Source organism: Centruroides vittatus, unplaced genomic scaffold (genome assembly GCF_030686945.1).
Source record: "Centruroides vittatus isolate TY-2023 unplaced genomic scaffold, ASM3068694v2 contig_1891, whole genome shotgun sequence".
NCBI classification, from domain to species: Eukaryota; Metazoa; Arthropoda; class Arachnida; order Scorpiones; family Buthidae; genus Centruroides; species Centruroides vittatus.
This window is the reverse complement of record NW_027121163.1, coordinates 642,124-666,584: the sequence shown is the minus strand read 5'-3', so window position 1 is coordinate 666,584 and position 24,461 is coordinate 642,124. Positions and strand designations below refer to the sequence as shown.

The following is a 24,461-nucleotide window of genomic DNA, read 5'->3' as shown; positions in this document are numbered from 1 at the left end:
AATAGAATAGATGATATAATTAATTGCTAGATTAAATGTTGACTAAATAAATTTCCAATACCTCGTGACGGAATCAAAGAACACCAATACGATTCTTGGACGAGCCTTAAATCGACTGTTCTTTGCAATGCTGGTTATCCACAAACAATTTCACTATGCCAAGCCATATAATTGTGTGACTTTGTATGTGCAAACTGTGCTGCTGATACCAAATTGAAGTGTAACGGATATCTGGCAGAAAAGAGAGTAAATCGAAGATGGATGATGACATGCACATTCTTTGTTGAAAACAAAAAATGTCTACATTTCCATCCCTTTATCATCATCAAAACTTTCATTAATTTCTCAGTTGCGGCATCCATCCGCCAAGCCCCCCCTTTTTTAAATGACATCAAACCGTCGGACAGTGTTTGCATGCTATCAATTGGCCATATCCGATCCGTAAACGGAAAAGTACATCCGGCTTGCGCATTTAAATTGCACGGCTAGTGTGATTTTCGATCTCGTTTTTTAGATTGTGCATGCAGCACTGCATTAAATTTGATCCAGTTGGCCACCCTAAATCTTTAGATTTTGTATTGTTTCAGATTGATTGGTATAAACCAAAGTATAACATGTCACAAAATTTTAAGCAAATATATCATTTCTTTCAAATTTTTAAGTGCTAAAAGCATTTAAATTGCATGGTGAAATTGCTCCTGTGAATACTTGGCTAACATTACATATAGTCCTTTTGGACGAGGCATGCATCGTCCAAAAGGACTACGTTAGTTCTGGAAAACAATTATTGTAATCCTTTGTTGTCTTAAATAAAATAATAGTAAAATTTAAATCCAGAACTATAAAAGCAAAATGGAATTAACTTACATAATTAATGCACTGATGATCTTCATCGTATATTGCCAAATATGTGGAAATAGCAGATGGTACTACCAAAATTTTAAATGTAGCGGGGAAAGTTGAGTGACTTGTTCCTGATTCATTCTATATATGTTATCATAGTTAAAAATGGCAAGAAGCTTAATTTTGAAGGTAGAGCCGAGTTCTATAAAAAATTGTAAATTCTAATAACGAGTAAATTAAATCTGACCCTGCTCAAGATACACGTGACCCCCTTTATCTCCCCACCCTCTCAACCTTTAATCACCAAAGGTTAATAGCATCAATCCCCCTAATAAACAAACCTCCCTGCAAAATTTCAGAAATTTTCGACAAGGAGTTAAGCTCCAAACAAGGTAAACAAACATCCGTCCATAATCATCACGATAAAGATAAGGAATACCACGGATGCTATGTATTTATGTGCACATAGAATAAGAATGTAGATCTGTAGTTTGTAATTATTTTTAACTGTAGTTATTCAGTTTTGTGTAACTGGGCTGAAATTTTCAAATTGCAGATCTATAAATTCCCACTGTCGTCGGTCTTTCTTCGTCTCGAGAACGGAGTTAGACAAAAATCGACCGGATATGAAAAGCTTAGAGACCAGAGATCCCAAATAAATATATAAACTCCTGGCTAGACCAGAAGTCACACGATTTCAATTAAAAATTTTAACAGTGTCTTAACTTTGTACATCATACATGATAAAATGTAGACCAGATATGGAAAGCTAGGGTTGGAGACCCCGATTTAACTCTATAAACTTCTGGTCTGCACCGGAAGCCGTGATTTTTTTAAATTAAAAGATACTTAAAAATTGCAGTGTCATCGTGACAATGAGCAATTATTTATGGTGACAATCGACTTAAACATGCGACATTCTATTGTGTAATCACTCATTTATCATCTTACTGTTCAACTCATTTTTATTCTCTAGAACTGTCTTAAATAAAAATAATAGTAAAATTTAAATCCAAAACTACAAAAACAAAATGGAAATAACTTACGTAGCATAATGTTTGAAAATCACGAAACGGTATATTTTTTAAAATGTTTAATTTACTATCGAGACTTGTTTACATTGTAAACGCTATATAGAATTAAGAGTGATTGTGCGATCTCGAACTTCGGAGTAAACGGCGGCCGACGAGATCGTAACAGACGTTGTCCTGATCGATGTCGCTGCTGGACGATTTGTCGGAGTCGCTCGAATCCGAATACGCGCCCAGACCCGGCAGAATTCCGATGCTCCGTAAACTGGACGTGATCGTGTACTGTTCGGTCGGTTTGGTATTGTATCCGTTATTCGGTTTGGAAGCTACCGATTCCTCTGCGTTTTCTTCATTTCTAGTATTAAACGAACTTTCCGTGGCGTCTTCTACCGTAGAATCGTCCGCGTCTTTTGTGCTACTTGTAGTTTGCTCTGGAGTAACGTCTTTTTCGTCTTTTTGCTCTAAAAATACAATAACTTAGTTTGGACAATTTAATTTATCATAAAATACTGTACAAAGTCATTCTCTAAATTTAAAACCTGAACATTACATTAAAGATTCAGTTAACAAAATGGATAGAGCAGATAAACACAGATAACACTGAGTTATCCACAAAATTAATCAGTTTGTGTAACCCACACTGTTTTTTTGCCTAAATGTACTATTTCAAAGAATTTCTTTAGAAAATGTGAAATATCCTGTGTGTGCTGCAGACACATTGCAATTTTTCCTGAAACAACCAAAGATAAACACACACAACTTTAATTTATTTCTGTTTGTGGATTAATACACAGAAAATACTCATACCAACTTTCTGGCAATTCTCTCTTCTCTATATAACGACTCTACACTATTTAGAAACCGGTCGGCAATTTTATTATATATTACGTCTCTAAATCACTGAACGACCGACTCTTAAACCTATGCTAAATGCGGTGATGTTAATACTGTTGTTAACGGTTTACGAAGATTTGAAGGAACCGGTGAAAAAATACATTAAATCGGAAGACGTGAGAATCTCTATTAATTGTATTTCGGTATTGGTACCGGTTTAAAGATACTTCTATTGCAGACAACATTCTCAAATTTCATTTCTGTATACAATAATTTTCGCGTAAGATCTGTTTACGCAACCGGCGTGACTTTATGCATTTTGCCACAGAGATAGTCGTGAAGTAAATCGGCTATCTTGGATCAGAACTCTAGGCCCTTTATTTTTTCTGTAACTTTGATGCAAAGTTTAACTGTCGTTTGGCATTATAAAGAGTTTAAATAAACTCTTTATAATGCCAAACGACAGTTAAACTCTAGGTCAATGGGGGATAACAAGCTATATGATTTAATTAAAATTTAGTCCAAAAAAAGAACCTGATTAACTATTATTATTTAACAAACTTTCATGTTTGTGGATACGTCTGAGCACGGAACGACCTCTACATGAAGCATGGAATGAATAAGGAAGTATTCCGTACCTGTTTCGTCCGTCTTTAATTTTTTTGCTAGGGAAGCGTTCTCGGTGCTGAAAATAAAGGATCAATTATTAAATTTTTAATAATAATCTTTTAGAAAATCCAGTATAACAGCATATAAAAGTGAACATTTTCTCGCGAAATATGGGTCGAACCTTACTAATCTGTCGAGCTCTGTGCTAGAGTGGCAGATTTTCTATACCGGCGAAGCTTAAGCAGAGTATCCGCACGAACAATTTCACTGTGTACAGTCTAGATAAACAAGTGTCTAAATTGTGTAGTTGTGCGTAATTTAGATGCTCGAGCACAAATCGGAGACAACCAATTGGCAAAGAATAAACATTAAACAATTTGATGTCATTTTCTACAAAATGGCTTAGTGGGCAAACACGGCAACTCAGAAATTAATAGAAATTTACAATTTTCTTTAGATTTTTTGATAAATGGTATGGAAAGTATAAAGATAAAATTGATTTATTAATAATTTTTCATATTTTCTTTATATTTTTAAAATAAGGAACAGGTATGTCACAAAGATGGTCATGTCGTCATCGTCCATCTTTGATTTAGTCTCCTTTTTTCTGTCGGACGGCATACAAATGATACCTAGTGGATATCAAGAGTATGATTTACGTGGAGATCCGATCATATGCTGGCCAGTACAGTGAAATTGCTCGTGTGAATACCCATCTTCAGGGGAAAAATAGTAATACGATAATATCTGCACCTATATAGTCACTGTATCAATTGGCAACAACCACAATAAACAAGCTGGGGCAGATGTAAAGAATACGGGGCCCCGTATTATTTCTAATTTGCAGATAATTATCAGATTACGGATAATTTGAGGCAACGTTTTATAGCTTAGCAACACTGCATGGCCGGCCGGATAAACGGCAATTGTGCAAATTGACAGGTGTCAGATTTGAATCACAGTCCCGAAATGTTGTCCTAAACCATCAGAGATGCCAAACTAGTAAATTCTAAGCAAACAATAATTCAAAATTCAGTTAATTATACATGTTTTACAGTCTAATTTCAGAAATTCTAATGAAAGATACACATTAACAAGTAAAGTCAGATTCACACTGTCGTACAAACCACTGTGAAAGAACAAAACAAAGACTAATCAAAGCAAAATGTTATTTGCATAGTACACAAGATGAGTTAGAATGCGATTGGTTGAATGAATCAAAGTTTGTCAGAAGTCAAGTAGACATTAAGGACATCCCTCTGAATTTTATAAAATACGGAATTTAAATGACAACACGAAAGTATCGGGTAAAAATTAAAATACAACTGAGCATTATAAAAATAGGTTAATGTTACCTATGGTAGCGAACGTGGCGGCTCGTCTCTGAAACAGCGGGGACACACATTCTAACCTAACCTAATCTATTCTAATAAATTACCCCTATTCTAATAATTTGGTTGGCAATAATTATGGTAATTTATTAGAATAAATGTGGCCAAAGTGTGGATCCGCAGCTGTGCTTCGGCACTCACGTCACTAGAGGACGAACGTCACTGCATCACTAGATGCTACGATTTTCAACTCTGTGCTGTTCCTGGATCATTAACTTTTGCTAAACATGTTCATAATCTAATATTCTTATATTGTAGATATAGATACATAATGCGTACACAATAAAATCTCAATTAAACAATGATTAATTGGTTTAATTCGGCTTGTTTGGTTACGGCAACACGACAATCTGCCAAGAGGAATGCCTCTTGGGAGGACTTTTATGGGAAATCCATACCTATTTAGGCGTTACAGACACAACGACCCATAAAACTCTAAGAGGGTGCCCCATTAGCAAGGCACAAACCCACAAACTACCAGTGTTTGGAAGTTTCATCCACTCGACCACCAGTGGGTAACAACAGTTAACGAGAAACTATTCACTTAATGGATTGTTTTCCACTCAAAAACACTTTTAAGAACTGCAAGAAGATATAAATAATTATGTATTTTAAGAGAACTTGTCAATCTGACTCTTGGCAGAATAAGCAAGAAGAAGCTAATTTATTGAATATGTAAACTTAAGTCAGACAGTGCATACAGATCATACAGACAGTTCATAATTAACCAAATATAAAAAGCAAAAATATCAAGATTACAATTATTTTCCCCAATATTAAAAATGATAAATATCTATTTGAGTGTCAGCAAATCACTACAAGTTTAGAGTAAGTACTCAACAGAACATTCGACAAATCTATAATTGATATAGACATCGACATTGGTCGGTGCACAAAAGCAAGTCAGTTTTTGCTCAACCGAAACAATTTGTTAAGGCATTTTCTTGTCCTCTCGTCTTACAGTTTTTCCACCTTAACAGAAACGACTCTTTGAATCGTTTAGCACTTCTGTCAAGCAAACCGACAGTTGTCAACGATGCCGTCCGATAAACAGACTTCGAGACACGACATAAATCCGAAGCGACGACATGCTTGCTCGACTCGATATACACTAAAAAGTTAGTTGCAGTATTTATTTACAAAATAATCGACTAGTAAAAGACTTTTTTCGCCACCTCGTATGTTAACTTCGATTGTATTAAATGGTTACGTATTTTAACAGATTTAATCTCTAAAATATTAAAGAGTGTAGACTAAAATGAAAAGCTTCAACATTATGCTAGAAATAATTTATTAATTCAGATATAAACATTCAATAACCCGATTTTTAGTTTAACGCCAAATGCCAAACACCCTAATTATTAAGTAACTGATGTAGAGATAGGCATTACGTGTCATCTCTTATTAAACTAAATAATTAATTTAGGTTTTTTGTAGAAAAGAATAGGCCCGAAATAGGACCAAACTTGCAACTCTTGACAAATTTAATGATTATAATTAAATTTATTGAGCGATGGCATCTAATGCCTACCTCTAGACCAAATTACTTAATATTTAGTAGCATTACTAGAGCCTAACATAATCCGACAATTGTTTGGCATTAATTAATTATTAACGAAATGTAGTTTATAGTGTATTTGCATAACTCAAAGGAAATGTTCATTTATATATTGTTTAGAACTTAATTAATTACACGTACAGTTTAAGAGAAGACAGGGAATTGCAAAGAGTGCATTGTTGTACACAATGTGCCTCAAAAACTGTTTATTAAGTAATGGATGGCCCTTATGATTACATATTTATACACACACACACATATATATATATATTTTAATATATAAAATTACCTTTTTCTTTTTATGGCTTTCGAAAGATCCGTTTGTCTTTTTGAAGATCCAGAACTACTCTGGCCACTGACTAACTTCTTAATCTCTTTTAACTTTGTACTTTCGGCTTCGTCCGATAAACTGGCTACGGCTTTGTACGCACGGTTTAGGAATACGTCAAATGTAACGTTTTTTTAACATTTTACTTTATAATTAATTATTTATTGGCTTTGTTTAATAACAAGTACACATTAAATAATAATAAATTGTATTATTTTAATTTTAAAATTTTACTGTTTTTAAATGGATATTTTCCTTTCGTTCTATGGGAACGGTGGATTATTTTACTTATTGGACATAGTCTTGTCTTTTGTATAAATAATAATAAACAAATTTATGTGATGAGGATGAGGATGAGAAGAATAAAAAGTTTGTTTATTTAGAAATAGAGTAGAAGAAAGTTGACTAAAGATAAAATGGAGAGAGAGGATATTCTCCCTCCATTTTAAGTCCTTCCTCTATTTAAGTGAGTGATAAGGAGAAAGGAACACAGCAGAGTCCTCTTATGTACCTTTCTTCTTATCGCTTATTGTGGACTGCCATATTAAACCATAGATATGCCAATGGATTCACACTAAGTGATAAAGATGTACAAATATTCGTAAACGGCAGCTAAGATTAAAGGAAGTTTTTGATCGAAGAGATCCTCGGCAACGAGAAAACCCCGAAAAATTATGTTATTTTTATTAATATAAATCAGAATATTTTAACATATTAATTTTATCAAAAAATACATAAAATAACTATTTTATTTTTAAGAATTCTTTAGGAAATAGCCATATATATTGCTTATCAGAAATATGAGAGACTCATCCTCTATTGGAGCGGTATTATATACAGTATATAGAGGAACAGCACCAAAGTCTGAGTCCCCCAGCTTATTTTGCAAAAGAAGTATGCAAACTAGCAGTTAAATAGAGTAAATACTTCACAGTTTTAGGCATTAAAAATTTTTAATAATAGCGAGGTTGAGGCCGAAATTTTAAACGCGAAAACGTGTACGTCGGACGTTCGGCGCCGCTTTCCTGTAAGCCTAGAAGTTTGACAATGGCATTTGGAAAGTCGGTGGAATCATGCTCGACATTCCAAATGCCACTGTCAAACTTCTAGGCTTACGGGAAAGTGGCGCCGAACGTCCGACATACACGTTTTCGCGTTTAAAACTTCGGCCTTAACCTCGCTAATTATTTAACTGTGCAAATATGTTGTGATGCAATTTTGTAATTCAATGGAAGAATTGTCAAATTATGTTGCTGCTTACTGTTTTTTATAATGCAACAGAGTTTATATCTAAATTTGATAGCTGAATGTTTGCGTTGTCATTATCACTTTGATTACTACTATATGTTACCCAAAACTAACAGGAAAACAAATTACTTAATACTTCATAGAAACCAAAATACTTTTATTAAGATAAACATTTTTCAAATTCACCATTCCGGTATCAGATCCACCATATAAAAAGTTTAAACACAAGCATTTTAACAGCTTTCCAGTGAAATAAACTGCACAAGCCAAATAAACATTACAGACCTTACTCAGCAATGTAAAGTTCCAATAATGTTTATTCTGTCTAAACGTATTTTAATCTGGCTTTTAAACTGAAAAACAATCTATATTCTAACAAATTTAAATAACAGTGGAACTGTTCGTGTCAGTAATTAATGAATTAAAGAAAAATTTATCAGATAGAACAAAGTTTCTATTGTAATTGCGGCTTTTATATTTTCTACGTGACAATACTATTGTGAAAATTTAGGGACCAATACCTTTTGCTTAAAATTTAACAAACGGGAACTATTTTTGTTTGTAGTCGTGAGTCACAGAAGAACTTTCTTTTGATTTAAAAGGAAGTTTCTGTAAAGAGATGTTGATTTTGATATTGACTCCACAAGGAAGTTCTTGTTCACCCCCACTCGAATCGCACCAAATCGTTGGACGGGCAGAATCCTATAAATAGGAAAAACACAAGTGCCCGACGGTCGAAATTTGGAAAACAGAACTCTCGGGAAACTTTGTGTTTGAACCGAAAAAGTTTCCTGCCAAATACAGGAAGCTGCACCAGATACAGAAGAAAATAAGGAACCAAAATGAGGTATTATACTTAACTCAAATATGTAAACTCTCTCTCTTGAGTTAGATTTAATGGATAGAATTTAGAGGTTTCTCACTCAAGTAACCTGGAAAAGCCCCAATCTCACACTATTTCTTATTTTGAATAATTTATGACTCAAACATCGCAATTCGAATGCCTCTTTGATACCGAACAACACTTTTTTGGTTGGATGTTAAAAGTTTATAAATATTTACAAATTAATTACAATAAATTGTTTAAAGGATATTCGATACTCCTGAATTTCTTTCATATCTTCTTTTAAACGTTTGGATTCGATCTCCATTTTTGTTTTATCTACTAATTCGAGAAATGCCACTTCGTCGTCGTCGAGTCCTCTTATCAGATTCTCTATTAAAAATAAAATAAATTATTTAATATTTGATTAATAAAACAGAAAGATAAGAAACGTGAAGAACATAAACGAGCATACCTTATTCAAAATGTTTACATAAATTTTCTATTTATAACAGAGGACAATAATTTATTCTTCGTATTCTACTTCTTCTCGTCGCCGACAATTGTACTACGATGTCGGGACGAGAATTATAATGGCAGAGATGGCATTCTAGAGCCTTAAAGAGCTAATGAGCGAAATGTATGAAATGTTTGAAATTAAAGATAATGATTTATTACGTGTGACTGGTCCTACTGTACGGTTGTGAGATGTGGAAAGAAGGAAATACAGGTACTCCTCACTTTACGACCGAGTTCCGTTCCGACAACTACGTCGTTAAGCGAACTGGTCGATAAGCGAGGAGCTTGTGTCGGGAATATAGTATCGTTGTTAAAATTATACAAATTATGCAACAAACTTCAAATTTATTCATAAAAAGACTATTATAGTATGCTTAGTGCGCATGTCACCATCCGCCATCAAGCTGAGAAAGGGGATTCCCCGAATTGCAGGTCGAAACTGGATTGGTCACAAGTGCAAGTGGTCGTTAAGCAGATAGGTCGTAAAGTGAGGAGTAACTGTAGAGCATAATTTGACAGTCATGAGTTGTGGTAGTAGTCAATATCTAGTAACAGAAATGTGTAAGAACAAAAGGAAGTTTGGTGGTCATGTTGTATGCAACTTGGCAGAATAACTACTTCTCACCATTGTGGAAGAGTGGATATAATGGGAAAAATTATGGAGAAGACTGCACAGAGAGTAGATAGCTGGCCTGAAAGAGTGGGCTAATTGTAAGAAGCATACCAATCCGAAGCGTACGGCTTATTGAAGAGAGGTGTGGAACTGTATGGAGGAAAACCTCCGACTCAGATGATGGTAATGATGAATGTGAAAAGAGAGCTGCTTACATAGTAACAAGAGATTAATAATAAGGCGTAAAATTTAAATTGGAATAAATGACAATTCGACTAACTAAAGTAGTCATCTTCAAAGTTCCAATCTAATAATTACAATAGAGCATCGATTATCTGACCCCCGATTAACCGACTTATCGGTTAACCGACCGCGTTCTAAGTCGGCAAATTCAAATGTCCGCTAGTGACGTGGCGCTACAATATTTGGTTATGTCTTGTCTACTTTAATATTATTTTTGTTAAATTTTTGCATGTTTTAGCTGGCAACACTGGCTCAACCATAAAAGGGAGGTTAGTATTTAAACCGGGCCTAATACACTATACTAATAATGTATTTTTTCATACTTTTCGGTTATCCGACTTTTCAGTTATCCGACCAACCCGAGTCCCCAATTGAGTCGGATAATCAATGCTCTACTGTACTTAAATTTTGAATGTTCAGTAATAGAAAAACGAATAATTTTTAAAATGTACATGAGCGAAATGCAGGCAACATTTATTGGTTTAGATCGGGAGAAAGGAACCTGTAGACTATTTTTGCTTCTAGGGTGGCCTGACAAAATATAAAATGATAAATTTGACAGAAAAATTAAACTTAGCAGTTGCAAAAATGTTTTCCAGTTGGTTTTTCGATAAGCACATCTATCTAAGTACAGTTTATATAAACAGGATCTTCCAAAATGAATTCTTCCATTTTAAATTATCATAATTACATTCATTATTATCCAAGAAGTATGCAATGTACACCAATACATAGAGTAACTGTCCAAGTTTTGTCTCCCATCTACATTTGAATACCTTGTTATCTCTAATACTTCTAGAAAGAACTGTAAATGAAAACAGTGACTCTGCAACAAAGTGTATCTTACGTTCTGCAGTTTGCAATGTTGGCAATGTGAATAATCTGCGGGAGCCACAGAATTGTGGCTGCTGTGTGAGGAGTGACAATGGATATGCCTTAGAGAGCATAGGAAGAGTTTGAGCATCAGTTGGATGTGTGCATGTGACACAAGGTGCTTTCATTGAGAAATTGTAATGGAAAATGTGAAAGTTAGACGGTTTTCCAATATTTTAATGTATGTTACGACGTTCTGGGATAATTATTAACGTAATTACGGTAATTTAAAATGGTAGTATAATTCGTTTTGTCGAATTAAAAGTTCTCAATTTATATTAACGAACTGTGGAGAATTGCTTAATTTTCTATTAAAAATGAACTTACTTAAACGATGCGCTTCTTCGTATTCTGCTTGTTTCTTGTCTTTCTGTTCTTGCAAGCGTTCGTATAAAGATTTAGGATCGTATTCTTCTTCGGGACATACTGATGACAATATTTAAAATTTAATATTTGATATCGAATTGAATTAAATAAATTAAAAAAAAAAAATTAATTCTACTATTTTAAAGTAAGTCAATATAATTTCATAGACAGTATAAAAAATGTATAATCATCATCACTTGAAGAGAAATAGTTTTGGTAATATATGGGAAATTACAGTTGCCTAAACCAGGAAATTACTATTTTACTGACCACTAGCAAAGGCATGCTGTAGTTAAACTGTTTTGGACAGTTGTATGTGGCAATCTGCCCTTCTGGAATAACTTTCTATGGCTCCTATTTAAGTGTTACTAACATGAAGAAAACCCAAAAACCTCCAAATGGCCAGCCCATTGATGATGCGCAAACCCACGACCCGACCACCACTGTTCGATGGTTTTATCCACTTGGCCACTAGTGGGTGTACGATTAATGCGAAGGAGCATCTAAATCATATAATAAATTTTTAATAGTTAAAGGATGTCGTATTCTAGACGTCGGTTTACTTCACAGACGAGATTTCTGAGTTTAAAAAATCATTTTAGGTGACCAAGGATGAAAATTCTGACAGACAACTCTGCTGTCGATTTTCATAATTATGGAAATTGAATTATATACAATTAAAAATTTATTCGTAAGTTATTAAAATCTCACATAAAGGTTGATCGGGACTTCGCACTTTCTCCCATTCTTCCTGACGTCTCTTTCTTCTTTCTTCGAGTTCCGCTTCAGAAACAAACGATTTAAATTTGGATGTACCGCTGTTGTCGGAAGTCATTATTCAGAGTCTGAAATACTGTTTCAAAACTAGAAAAAAAAATACAAATTAAAAACAGAATTTTAGATACATTTAAAAAATTCAATTGTACGTTACAAATTTTTGTGTGTAAAATCAGTGGCGTAGTGAACATAACCGGCGCCCGACACTTTATTGGCACCCCCCCTCCAAAACATGCATAGTTTGTCTTGAAGACCATTTGGGCGCCACTCTGCGAGTGGCGCCTGGTGCATGATACGCCCCCTTGCACCCCCCTCACTACGCCACTGTGTAAAATGAAAGTACACAAAAAATATATTAGAATAATTAATTGAAAAAATAATACAATGAGACGGACTTATAGTAAAGAGTTCGGACCTACTTCTTAAGAAATTGTACTGCTCTTCACTCTAGACGCTATTTTTCTTATGAAATTGGACTGACGAGAAGCAAAAAATGCTCAAAATATACATCCCAACACAAAAGAGTACCTCTTGTGAGTGTGTTGCTTCAGAAAAAAGCAAATTTATTATGCAAATTTCATTAAATACATTAACAATTCTTCAAATTCTAACTGGACGACTTATTAGTACACGAAATCTCAAAAATTAGTCCAGAAGTTGTCAAAATTATCACCTTTCTAACATTTTCAACCTACTCCGAAGGACTTCACCATAAAACCGGAATGACGGAACGTTTGTCGAATCTTCAAATGGGAGAATTTACTTTTGAATCAAATACGACTAAATCGGCTCTCGTGGCACATTTCGCAATGCATTGTATGTTCGACGAAGTTGATTATACAAGTAAAAGGAAGTGAGTAAAAAAAAAAAACCTTAATAAGGTGGTGTTTGTGGATTATACCCAGCTACAATGTTGCACTGCATTGTCGTGACACATGCTGTTGAATTGCTTATAAACAACACAGTCAAATTGCAATAAGAGTAATTTAAAGTAATAAATGATTCGTTTTGATAACAACCCACTGCTACATGATAAGCAAATTAGTTTATCATCTCAGCGAGGGTTGGAGGTTGAAGAAAATGATTTGTTAACTGTTTTAAATCTACCTATGATTGAAGATGATGATGTTTGTATTCTGCAGGAACGAGCGTAATACATTCTTGGCATTTTTTTCAGAAAAGAGTAATAAAATAAAGTCGCGTCGAGTGTAAAAATTCACGACGGAGATGTTACAAATCAATCTGTAAGTTTAATTTTGGCGCATGGACTAATAAACAAATGCATAGTTTTGTCATTTTCCTTATATTTAGGTTTCATTGAGTTGCGATATTAACATCGTCTACGTTTTGCCTACAAGATTTAGACGCGAGTTATTGTTCTAAGTCAGTGATTCCCAAACTTTTCCGATCTACCACCCCCTTTGTTCCGTAAAGTTACACCCAACGCCCCTAACCCATTTTCTCTAGTGTGAGAAAGGATTGGAAATATTCTTAGGAAAACTTTTCTATGAATCTCACACTTTGTGCCCTTACCATACATTGTTCTCAACATCTGAAAACCATTAAACGCAATGTTTCCTCTTATCCGTTTAACAGAGGAAAAGAAACGGCTGTCAGTGACCCCAACTTTTGCCTTTGGTCACTGTTCAGTACCCTGCCTCCAGCGCTCTCTAGATTTACTCACCGCCCACTTTGAGGAATGCTGTTCTAAGCGAAGAAGAGTACGTTGTATTCTTTTAAATTTATAATATTTTGGCAAAACTAATTTGGTTAATTGGTTAACAGCATACTTTTTTTGACTGATACAAAATGAAGCTATACTACATTGAAATGTGACATGCGGGGAGTTTAACTCACGAGCACCATTAATATTAATCAGTATGAGTGTTTTGTTTCAATCAAGTTTTAATTATGCATGCTACCTATCCACAACAGTAAGTATCTAGTTAGTTAAACATAAATTGTCATTCTTTCCTCTATTTTATATCACGAATAAGCCAGTCGTAATTTCTCGATGCCAAAATGGACGGAAGAGCTGCAGATGACAAAATAAAAGCCCCACTTTTATTAAAATTCTCTCAAAAAATATAGATGAGCATTATTAGCAGTTTCAAGATCCAACAAAATATACAGTAATCAGTAATAGTAAAGACGACGGGCAATTGTTTATTATGACATCATCACAATAACGGGCTGCAATTTTTAATCATATTTTTAATAATTTTTTTAATTTAAAATATATGCTCTCCGCCTCAAATTAGTAGTGGCTTGCCCCTGTACGTTGGTCGTACTTTTCTGTTAGCAATAGAGTCATGCCAGTCATCTAACTCCATTTGGAGGAAAATTTTTAAATTGAAATAGTGTGCCTTCTGGTCAAAACTAGCAGTTCGTACATAGTTAATTGGAACCTCCTGCTCCTAATCTCTTTATATATGGTCTCGGCTTTCATCTATCTAATTCCATTCTCGAGGTTAAGGAACGACAGATGGTGAGAATTCTCAGGTCTAAATTATTTCAAATTGCAGTTCAATAGCCAAGTGTTTGGCTATCGTCTTTACCAGCACCTGTTACTTGAATAATCAAATTTTATCAATTTCTGTTTATGTAATAAGTTTCTTAAATTCTTTGAAATTATTTTGTCTTTCTTACAATCAATGCATCTTCCTCGACAGTATCCATTCAAATTTATGACCCTTATGAACACAAACATTAGCAAGGTTGAGGCTGAAGTTTTAAACGCAAAAACTTGTACGTCTGATGTTCGGCACTGCTTTCCTGTAAGCCTAGAAGTTTGGCAATGGCCTTTGGAATGTCGAGCATGATTTCATTGACTTTCCAAACGCCATTGTCAAACTTCTAGGCTTACAGAAAAGCGGTGCTGAAGGTCCAACGTATACGTTTACGCGTTTAAAACTTCGGCCTCACCCTCGCTATTTTCTAACAAATTGAAAGTTCAGAATTCAATAAACAAATGTGTTTAATAAACAAACTGGAGAGCATTTTAGATTTTTCAAAAAAATAGGGCAAAAGCAAAAATTTTACTAAAACAATGGGATGGTTGGGACAGAGTTTTACACTGTCCCAGACATCCCAGTGTAAAACAGTACTGTCCCTTTCCAAATGGCACATATGGTCAGCCCAATAGTAAATGGCTTGCTAGCTGCTTTTATTATTCATTTAATAAACTATACATTTTAATACAAATTAATCCACTCCCTCAATCTGTGATCCATAGAGAGCATAACTTATTCACACATCTCTTACACAGTAGTATAGCATGAATAGCCTATGATATGCATTATTCAAGATCATTAATATTGTAAGGTTCTGTTGAATATATATATACTTGCTTCAAACTTTCGGACAGCCTGATTTTGGGAGAAGGGTCACGTGTAGATCGTTGATTATTTTGACTGTTTTACTCCTAGGGGTATAGTCTACAGCAAATGATTCCCAATAAACTTATACCCAATGCCCGCAACTAGTTTTCTCTTGTGAGACTTGGAAATATTCTTAAAAAAGCTTTTCTATAAATCTCACCATACATTGTTCTCCATATCTGGAAACCACTAAATGCAATGTTTCTTCTTACCTGTTTTAATGGAGAAAAGTGAAAAGTCGTCGGTGACTCAAACCCTTGCCTAAGACTACTATTTGGTAAAGACTCAGCTTTAGGTACCCCCTGCCTCCCACTTGCTTCTTTTCATCCCCCAGGAGCAGTAGCACCCACTTTGGAAACCACTGTACTAAACTGTCCGAACCCAATCTGCACAGTACATATGAGAATTCAAGCTCCTCTCAAGGTCAATGTTTCTTCCATTATTTACTAAATTACTTAATTTAATCAAAATTCTAATTATCAATATTAATACAAGATGGTGGGCTAACAAACTATTTTTATGCTAATTTATATTGTTTAGTTAACTAATTAGTAGGCTTGTTATAGCCCAACAAATCCAGCAGTTCTCATAGCGGTGCTCGAACTATATCCCCATGCAAATCTAGCCCACAAACACATTTGATACATCACTTATAAACAATAGAAATAAGCTACGGAATATAAATTAATAATTTATTATATTCAAATGATCCAATCTAACTGACCGCTTCCGAATAAGAATCGGATCGGACGGAGGGAATATCGATCGGGTGCGAACAACATATAATACCGACTTTTTACAATAACTTTAACACCATTTGCTGCGTTATTAAGTATTTGCTTTTTGAGAGTTCCAAAAAAAAGGAAAAAATTACGTAGAATTCCAATTAAATTATCATCATCACATTAATTGTTTCAATGGAATACCTGCTTTGAAGATACATGTATAAAAATGTTTTCTATGTTGGTTATCGTACAATTTTCTTTCTTTAATGAGTCTTTCTGTTAAATTAGATTGTAAATATGAATCAATTATCAATTAACTGCTTAATAATATATAAATGTATGGGTGTACTATAGATTGCACTCTGTAGAATTTCAGGATTTTGAGTATATATTTGAACTCAGGGGACCGAGACGAGTTCAATGGTACCCAGACTTTTGGACCGGAGACAAAAAATAAGAAAATCATCATAGTTTTTAAGTTGTCATACTTTTTTAATGCTATCATGCAGACAGCACCGTAATTGCGAGTACCGCCATCTTGCAATAAAGTCTACAAACCATGACGTCGGACTACAGTCATCTCCTAGAGGGATAGGTTAGGTTTGTTGGACAAGCCACAAAAGTGGCACATAGTAAGCCAATCGCGAGTGATAGTGAGTGTGTTGGCAGCCGAGGGGCCTTAGGCCCAGAGGTCAAGGAGCGCAAGGGTGTGTGAAAAAGGCTTAACTCCAACTGCAGATAATCAGTGTGCTCGTGGATCAACATCTGCCTCTGTTGAAGGTATATATGGCCAACTTGCCAGACTGCCTGTTAAACACACGATAGACTTAGCGGAGAGAGCGACGCGACTCCCGATCATTGTGCAATCGCCGAAAAAAGTATAACTTTTTTATTTTTCATCTCCGGTCCAAAAGTAGGGTATCGTTGAACTCGTCTCAGTCCAGAGTTCAAATATATACTCAAAGTCCCGAAATTCCATAGGGTGCAATCTATAGTATCCCTAAATATATATATATTTCTTCAAATAAAACGTCGGCAATCCTGCAGTTTACGTCGGTGGACACTGTAAATTTTTGTATTATTAAAAACTAGATATATAATATAGAAACACCTAATATACCTATAACTGTCTTTAAATATTGATATAAAAATATTCTTTAAGTCATAAGAAATAAACCAATTCAAAGAGTAATTTTGAATCTTTATTACAAATATTTATATAGTTTGATTGATATATTTCTGTATTTTGCGGTCAATGTCGACTGACGTAAACGGCACGACTACCTACGAAATAAATAAAAACATATGACTTTCAAATAAAACACCATCATGACATTTAAAGATAAAATATCTTAAAATAATTGTCAATAAATAAAAATATTATCTCCCGTCTTCGTTTGATACTAGGCAAACTTACTATAACGTCTCGAGAATGAAATTCTATTAAAATCCACGCAATATCTCGAGAAAAAATAATAAAATGCAGATTGAATGAAATGGATTAGTTACTCGGTTTCGGCATGGGCAGCCATCGTGGTGACGGGTGGCGCCACCTACTGAGATTTTATGAGAAATTGTTTTTATTTCTAAAAACTCGCAAGTCGTTAATTGTTAGTTAAATAATTAATTTGTGTAAATTAATTTTCTACCATTAAATTAATGAATTAAAATCATATAAATGTAATTTAAATATATTGTCTCGAGCCTTTCGTGTAATCAATAACGTGACGTAATGTTAATTAAAGAAGGTTTTGTTTAAATTTTTTGCATTAAAAAACCTTATTTAGCTAGCCCGTTATGGGTTAGGCCAAACCCACAATAAAACGGGAACGGGGCCTTTTGACCCGTCTGGATTTGATTCCGATTTCTCAGAGCGGCAGGCTGCCGTCTTAACCGTTCGAAATCGGCAGTGTATGTAGGGTGCCATCGTTCATCAGCTGACTATTTTCATTATGCCCTAGCCGAATCCGCGTTGGCGAGAGAGGGTCTCTATAACTCTCTTTTTAATTAATTAAAGAGGCCCTCTCTTGCCAACGCGGATGAAAGATGGCACGCAACATTCCGGATCTTTCAGACAGGCTGCCATGTTTCAGACATTTATGCCGAAAGTACCTATTTGTATCGTAATTCTTCGGTACATTATATTGATTGTGCGCCTAACTCCGGCCCTCTCACAAGAAGTAAAACTCCGATTTTTTAATTTTTTCAGAACAACAAAATACTTTATAAAATTAACCCTTTTGCGCTTGCCCGCACTTTTGAGGCCCGCGGTTCAATTTCCTTGGAGGCATTATAGATACCGATATAGAAGGAAACTATTAGTAATGGGTAGAGAGATGAGGCCCAAAAGAAGGCGAGGCCTCATCTTATCACGACCACCTCGCCTATGCCCTCGAGTAAATGCAATCCTGTTCAAATTCATCTGTAACGCTACGGCAATTCTTCAAATCTGCTTTAAAACATAGCTTTTCAAAAGTTCGTTTTAATATTTTCTGAATACAAGGCCATGTTCTAAAATCTGAAAAACTATTTATCAATTTTTCTTGTATTTCTTTACAAAATTCTAAAAATACATACTGTTTAACGTTGATTTACTTTATCGATTAGCGAAGAAAACCCAATATCGATCGATTTAATCAATTAATCATTAGTAAATATCCTAACAAAGATGGTGGACGATAGAAATCCTATATTTACTACTACTTCTGTGGCATCCACATCCTCCGATACATGCTTCCAGTGTGTAGTTTGCTTGTTTCGTCCCGTTATCCAACTGTTATGCCTCTTTGGACTCTCTGATGATTTGCAGATGTCCAGCCATCACTCATTTACATTTCTTCACCGTTTGTACAGTGTGATCATGATGATTACTTGCTGGTTTTCTCTCTTCTCGTGTTCCTTACTATTTCCTTTCTTTTATTCGAATTTTATTTCTTTCTTTCAACAATTTATCAAGGTCCCTATCAACACAACTCACTTGTTTCTATGCATCTCTTTCCTCCTTCGTTCCGCATTCATTGCCACACTTTTCAACTCTTCTTCTCGTCGTCGGTTTCTCACCTCCATCCGGAAATATTGGAAAGAAATGGATGATAGTTTGCATGTTTCTTTGGGTTTTATTTATTCCATTCAACATCAGTTATTATACGTGTGCTTTCCTTTCGCGATGTCATCCTGCATGACCATTTGCATAATTTTTGTCGACCATCATTTCGAATTTAGAAATCATGGCGCAAGAAACGGGCTTTCCATTATGTATTTTACTTACACTAGTCTATTAATTCCATGTTTCTTTCTTGTTGGCATAGCTACTTCGGTTCTCATTTATTTCGTTCTTTTATCCTTGACTGTAATAAAGGGATTCTCTGAAGTAAATTCTACTATAGCGGAAATGAGCGAAGGGCCCGTTACCATGTCTATGCTGTATTCCATACACAGTCGCCATCAGCAACTATGCGACATAGTATTAGAAGCCGATTCGTGTTTCGGAGGTTTCATCTTTATAAATTTTGCCACCGTTATCCCAGATATCTGTGCGTGCATCTACGATTTCATTTTGTTGGACAGTGATAGGCACGATACAATAATTATTGTATGGTGGATGTGTCTGGTATCGGGTAACTTCTTGTTTATGGCCGTTTCGGCTGCTTTCTTATCAAATTCGGTAAATAATTAATAGAATACCATTTTTTCTCTTCGTATAACATGAAATGCAAAGTATTTATCTTTCCTTTCTAGGCTCATGGCTGCTTCGATGCCTTGAATAACTTAGCGTTCCGCGATTTACCCGCTTTGATGCAAGGAAAGGTAGCCAAAATTTTATTTATTATTGAATTCAAACGTTTTCTACACGATGTTTCTGATTTTTATAGATAAGTATTATGTTGGAGAGAATAAATGGACCAGTTATCGGCTTTTCTTGCCAGGGTTTGTTCACTATCACGAGAGGGACCTTATTGAATGTAAGTGATTTATAAAGAACTTTTAGTATTCTATTATAAAATTACACGTAAACCACGAATGAGCAAATGCCAAATAGAAATTTCTTGTATCGTACAAAACCACTGAACATTGGTGGTTAGTCCTGGGTTCGTGCCTCAACCAGCTAGTCGTACGGAATTTTCTAGAATTTCCGTGTGTCAGACTCCTAAATGGGGACCAGTTTTCCCGTAAAAGTCCTCCTTTCCAGGCACCTTTTCAATGGCAGATTCTTCATATATTAGGTTGCCCTATACCAAGTCGAAACTGAATAAAATTTTTTTGCATTGACAGGTCCTGAATTTGCACTCCAAGAACTACGCCATATTTTATTCAAACATTAAATATATAATCTAAAGCATTTCTTTTGGAAATTTATATTTTGGATTGTCTTACTACTCTCATCAGTTGCCACTAAAGTTATTCTCTGGTGCACAGACCCAGGATCTGTCAATGTACCAAAACACTAATAACATTGGAGATAAGGCCCTTTTGTTGCCAGGCCTTTACAACTTACGTAAATAGATGTTTGAAGTTTTTTTGTTTTATTCAATGCAAGGTGTTATAAACATTGATTTTTAGAATAAAAATCATCAAGGCCGTGGGCCGGATATGAAGCCTTAACGGGTCACCAGTTTGGAACACCTGGTATAAAGCGACGCGACAGACAGTCAATCTACCAGACAGGTTGCCTTTCAGGAAGACTTTTTATGGGTTTTCTTCAAGTGCTCTAACATCCCTATTTGGGTGTTAGGCACTTGAAGAAAACCCACAAAGCTCCACATGGCGAGGTGAGGTGTGCTAAGGGGTTGCTTTGCGGGAGGACTCTATATGGAGTACTGGCTCCTATTTGAATGTTATCCCTTACATTATCGTACGCCAATTTGGATAGAAAAGTTTAATACAATGATGCAGCAGAGCAAATGGATGTGAAAACTACCTGCACATGTATGAACGAGAGAACATCATGCAATTGAAACCAGTCAAACTCTTATAGAATTACCTGAAATTCCAGGTGCATTGCCTGGTAAAGTAAGCCGATGATAGCCCATTCCAAGCCTATTTATCCAGCTGCACTAAAAATTCTTTAACAGGCAATGTGTTCCCTCATTTTTAACTCTTTCTGCATCAAAATAACTTTTTTTTAGCAAGCCCGTGACGGAGCAGCAGAGTGGCAGAAACTTGGCTAGACACATCCAGATGGATCACTCCCAAAAACTTCCTGGGATTTTTTGACTTATCCAGATTTAATTCCATGTCCCCAGAACAGTAGGCTGCCACCTTGGTCAATCGGCCATTCATTCATCCAACATGCCCTCTGCCAAACATGATACTGAGCACATTTTCATGTTTTTCCTCACAACACCCTCAGCAAATTCTCTCTTTCATGCAGTTTATATGGAGGTCATCTACAAACAGCCACCAGCAAAGCTGCATGAGTCACAGAGCTAATGCTCTACAAATAACAAAGCTTCCATGTGTGCCGAGCTGACAGTCACAAGACAGATGAACAAACACTTTAGACCAGTGATCGCCAAATTTTTTTGATTGCGTACCCCTAAGACGAAAATAATTATAAGTTGTACTGTACCTATAATATGTGCGCGCGTGTATGCACCTGCACACATGCATAGTCAAAAATCAATTTATTTATTTATTTTAAACAATATACATACATTTAAATTAAATTACAAAATTAACATTTTGAATTACAGTATTTTGAAGGGACCACTTTGGAGACCATGGCTGATGAGTTTTTTCTGTTTGTATATAGCAACACAATTTGTGGGTGATCTGCTGAGGAAAGATACTTCCTTAGAAGACAAGCTATGGGAAACTGGTCCCATTTAGATATTACAAATATGAAAAAAACCTGAAAAATTCCACATGGCTGACCTGTTGGCGAGGTGTGAACCCATGACCAACTACGTGCTCTGTGGTTCTATCCACTCAGCCAATGGTGGGCATCAATACTAACTGCAGATAGCAGTGACATATTTACTATTGCATGGGTGAGGCAGCCTGAAAGGGAATGAAATAACAGACCAGCTGGCTTACCTAGCTGCCTACTTAATCACATCGCAGCCAAACTATTTTGCCATCCCCAGCTCAACTCTCAAGCATCAGGTTCAGGACCAGCAAGCTTGCAAGCCCACTGGGAGGCATGTGAGGATGCTTCCATTCCACACGAACTTTGCCCTCTCGTGGGTACTACAACCCAAATAAAAAAAACCTCGGACATGCTTTTTTCAACTGCTCATAACTTTATGTAAAATCTTCAGTTATAATAAAGAGTTTACTGATATAAAATAATTATAAGTATACAAAATTTTTCTGTTTGATATTATTGAAGGATAAACTAGAGATTGATTAAAATAACATGCTGGGGTTTTGTTTTGGTTGTACACGCCAGCATTGGTACTACACATCACGAGTGAGCTGACCCAGTTCTGGACAACCGTGGCAGTATCTCAATTGATTCCATCACTGTGACTTCAACTACTGTGAAGTGTGCAACATGCCAGATGGAGCATGATGCTACTGGAGTGCACTATGTTGGAAGACATTTGACAACACCCAAGGCTCCTCCTTCCACACGACCACAACTGGCCCTGCAGTCTGGATAGCTTAATCAAGACAGAGGAACAACACTACAAAGAATCTAATCCACTACTTCAAACATACAAATACCACCTTACCTTCCCAAACAGGCCTGATTTTTTTTGTATATATCTGTAGTTATGTTTTGCTCTACAATTGCTTTATGTGTTATGCACCTGTCATTTCCAACATCTAAACAATGAACAATTTTGTGATTTCATAATGTGAAATAATGTATATATTCTCTTCCTGTGTCTTACCTCGGCAATGCTATGAGGTATCCAGGTGTAACATGATGATGATGAGGATAATCAGTTAACAGCCCTTTAACCCCTTTATTGAATTTCTTCTTTTGTTATAGAACAAGAGTATCTTAAATCATCAAATTATGATTTTATGAATGAAAAATGTAAATTAGTTTTTTAAAATCAATTTTAATAATGATTATCTGTAAATATTTCTAAATAAATACTTTTCCCTTTTAACTTACATTATTGTTTTACATTTCAGGTGCTTGGAGTAATTACCACATTCTTCTTGACAGTCCTACAAATTAAAGTTTCAAACCGTCAATGAACACATTAAAACAAAAGGATGATAATCTGTAAATTTCTATATGTATATTAATATATGTATTTTGAAGGGTATCTTGCAATTTTCCCTTACTGAATTGACTACAGTATTTCAAAATTCAATTGTTAAATAACAAGCTAAATATTTAAAAATGGCGTAGTTAGTATACAAAAATCTCCGCCACTGGCTCCTCTGATTAATCAATACACCTTGAACAGCATGTGAAGTTTAAAGAAGACTAACATTTTTGACCCGGTTAATGGGTCACTTACAGTAAAACCTTTATAGCTACCTCAGTTATGCGGCCATCTCTGAAAACTGCATAAGTTTTAATATAAATCGAACTCCATCTCGGTAGGAGCATCTCGAAATGATATTCATCCCCGTTTACGTGGCCAATAGAACAGAAAAATCCCGCATTTGATTGACCTTATCTGAATGTGGCCAATTAACCGGTCAAAATTGCTAGTGTTCTTTACACTTCATCCACTGTTAAAGGTGCATTGATCGATTCGGTAGAGTTACTACAGTAGCTAGTTATCTTCGGCTCTTTTATTTTTAAATCTCCGATTCCTTCTGAAACCTCAATAGTACTATGTGACATTTATTACTGCTATGCAAATTGTTACGCTACTTTTTGACTTAAATATAGGTTATAAGTCTAATGGTTATTATAGAGAACAGAAGTACACACTTGAGACTAAGAGAATATCATAATTTATGAAAGTTAAAATAATATTTTCTTAAAATTTTATATTGTGTTTGAGTCAGAGTTAGCGCACACATATTTATATTTTTTCAAGACTTTGCAGCTATTTAAAAATATTAAATCTAGATTAAACGGGATGTGTCAGTTATACAGATCACTCATTAACATTCCAAAAACACTGTTTTATTAGTCATTGAAGAAGCAAACTTCAAAACCAATCCAAAATGCAAATTTTGTCCCTCGACGACGAACAAAAACGACTAAGAAAATGCTTTGTTAACTCTAATAAAGTAGTGTTTTGAATGGCATAGTTTAAGAAATTGCTCTGTCGTAAAGGTGTTTGGATATAAAAATGCAGAAATTCCGGAATAAGTAGACAATAAATGATTTCAGATACATTTATTACAAAAAAAATCAAAGTTTTGAGACTATATACTTT

General features: G+C 35.1%; 2 protein-coding genes across 2 annotated transcripts; one reads left to right on the top strand and one right to left on the bottom strand.

The window, feature by feature from the left end:
* Positions 1–1,921: 1,921 nt before the first annotated feature.
* LOC136970075 (PSME3-interacting protein) lies at positions 1,922–17,708 on the bottom strand. Its single transcript, XM_067264448.1, has 7 exons — positions 17,579–17,708; positions 11,991–12,143; positions 11,241–11,339; positions 8,937–9,058; positions 6,556–6,689; positions 3,347–3,393; positions 1,922–2,335 (listed from the first exon to the last, which is right to left on the bottom strand). Exons 2-7 carry the CDS (start codon positions 12,112–12,114, stop codon positions 1,983–1,985), a joined length of 879 nt encoding a protein of 292 aa, XP_067120549.1. The 5' UTR covers positions 12,115–12,143; positions 17,579–17,708; the 3' UTR covers positions 1,922–1,982.
* A 1,814-nt stretch (positions 17,709–19,522) lies between these two features.
* On the top strand, positions 19,523–23,316 carry LOC136970082 (uncharacterized). Its single transcript, XM_067264455.1, has 4 exons — positions 19,523–19,825; positions 19,900–19,968; positions 20,034–20,123; positions 23,251–23,316. Exons 1-4 carry the CDS (start codon positions 19,553–19,555, stop codon positions 23,314–23,316), a joined length of 498 nt encoding a protein of 165 aa, XP_067120556.1. The 5' UTR covers positions 19,523–19,552.
* Positions 23,317–24,461: the final 1,145 nt, after the last annotated feature.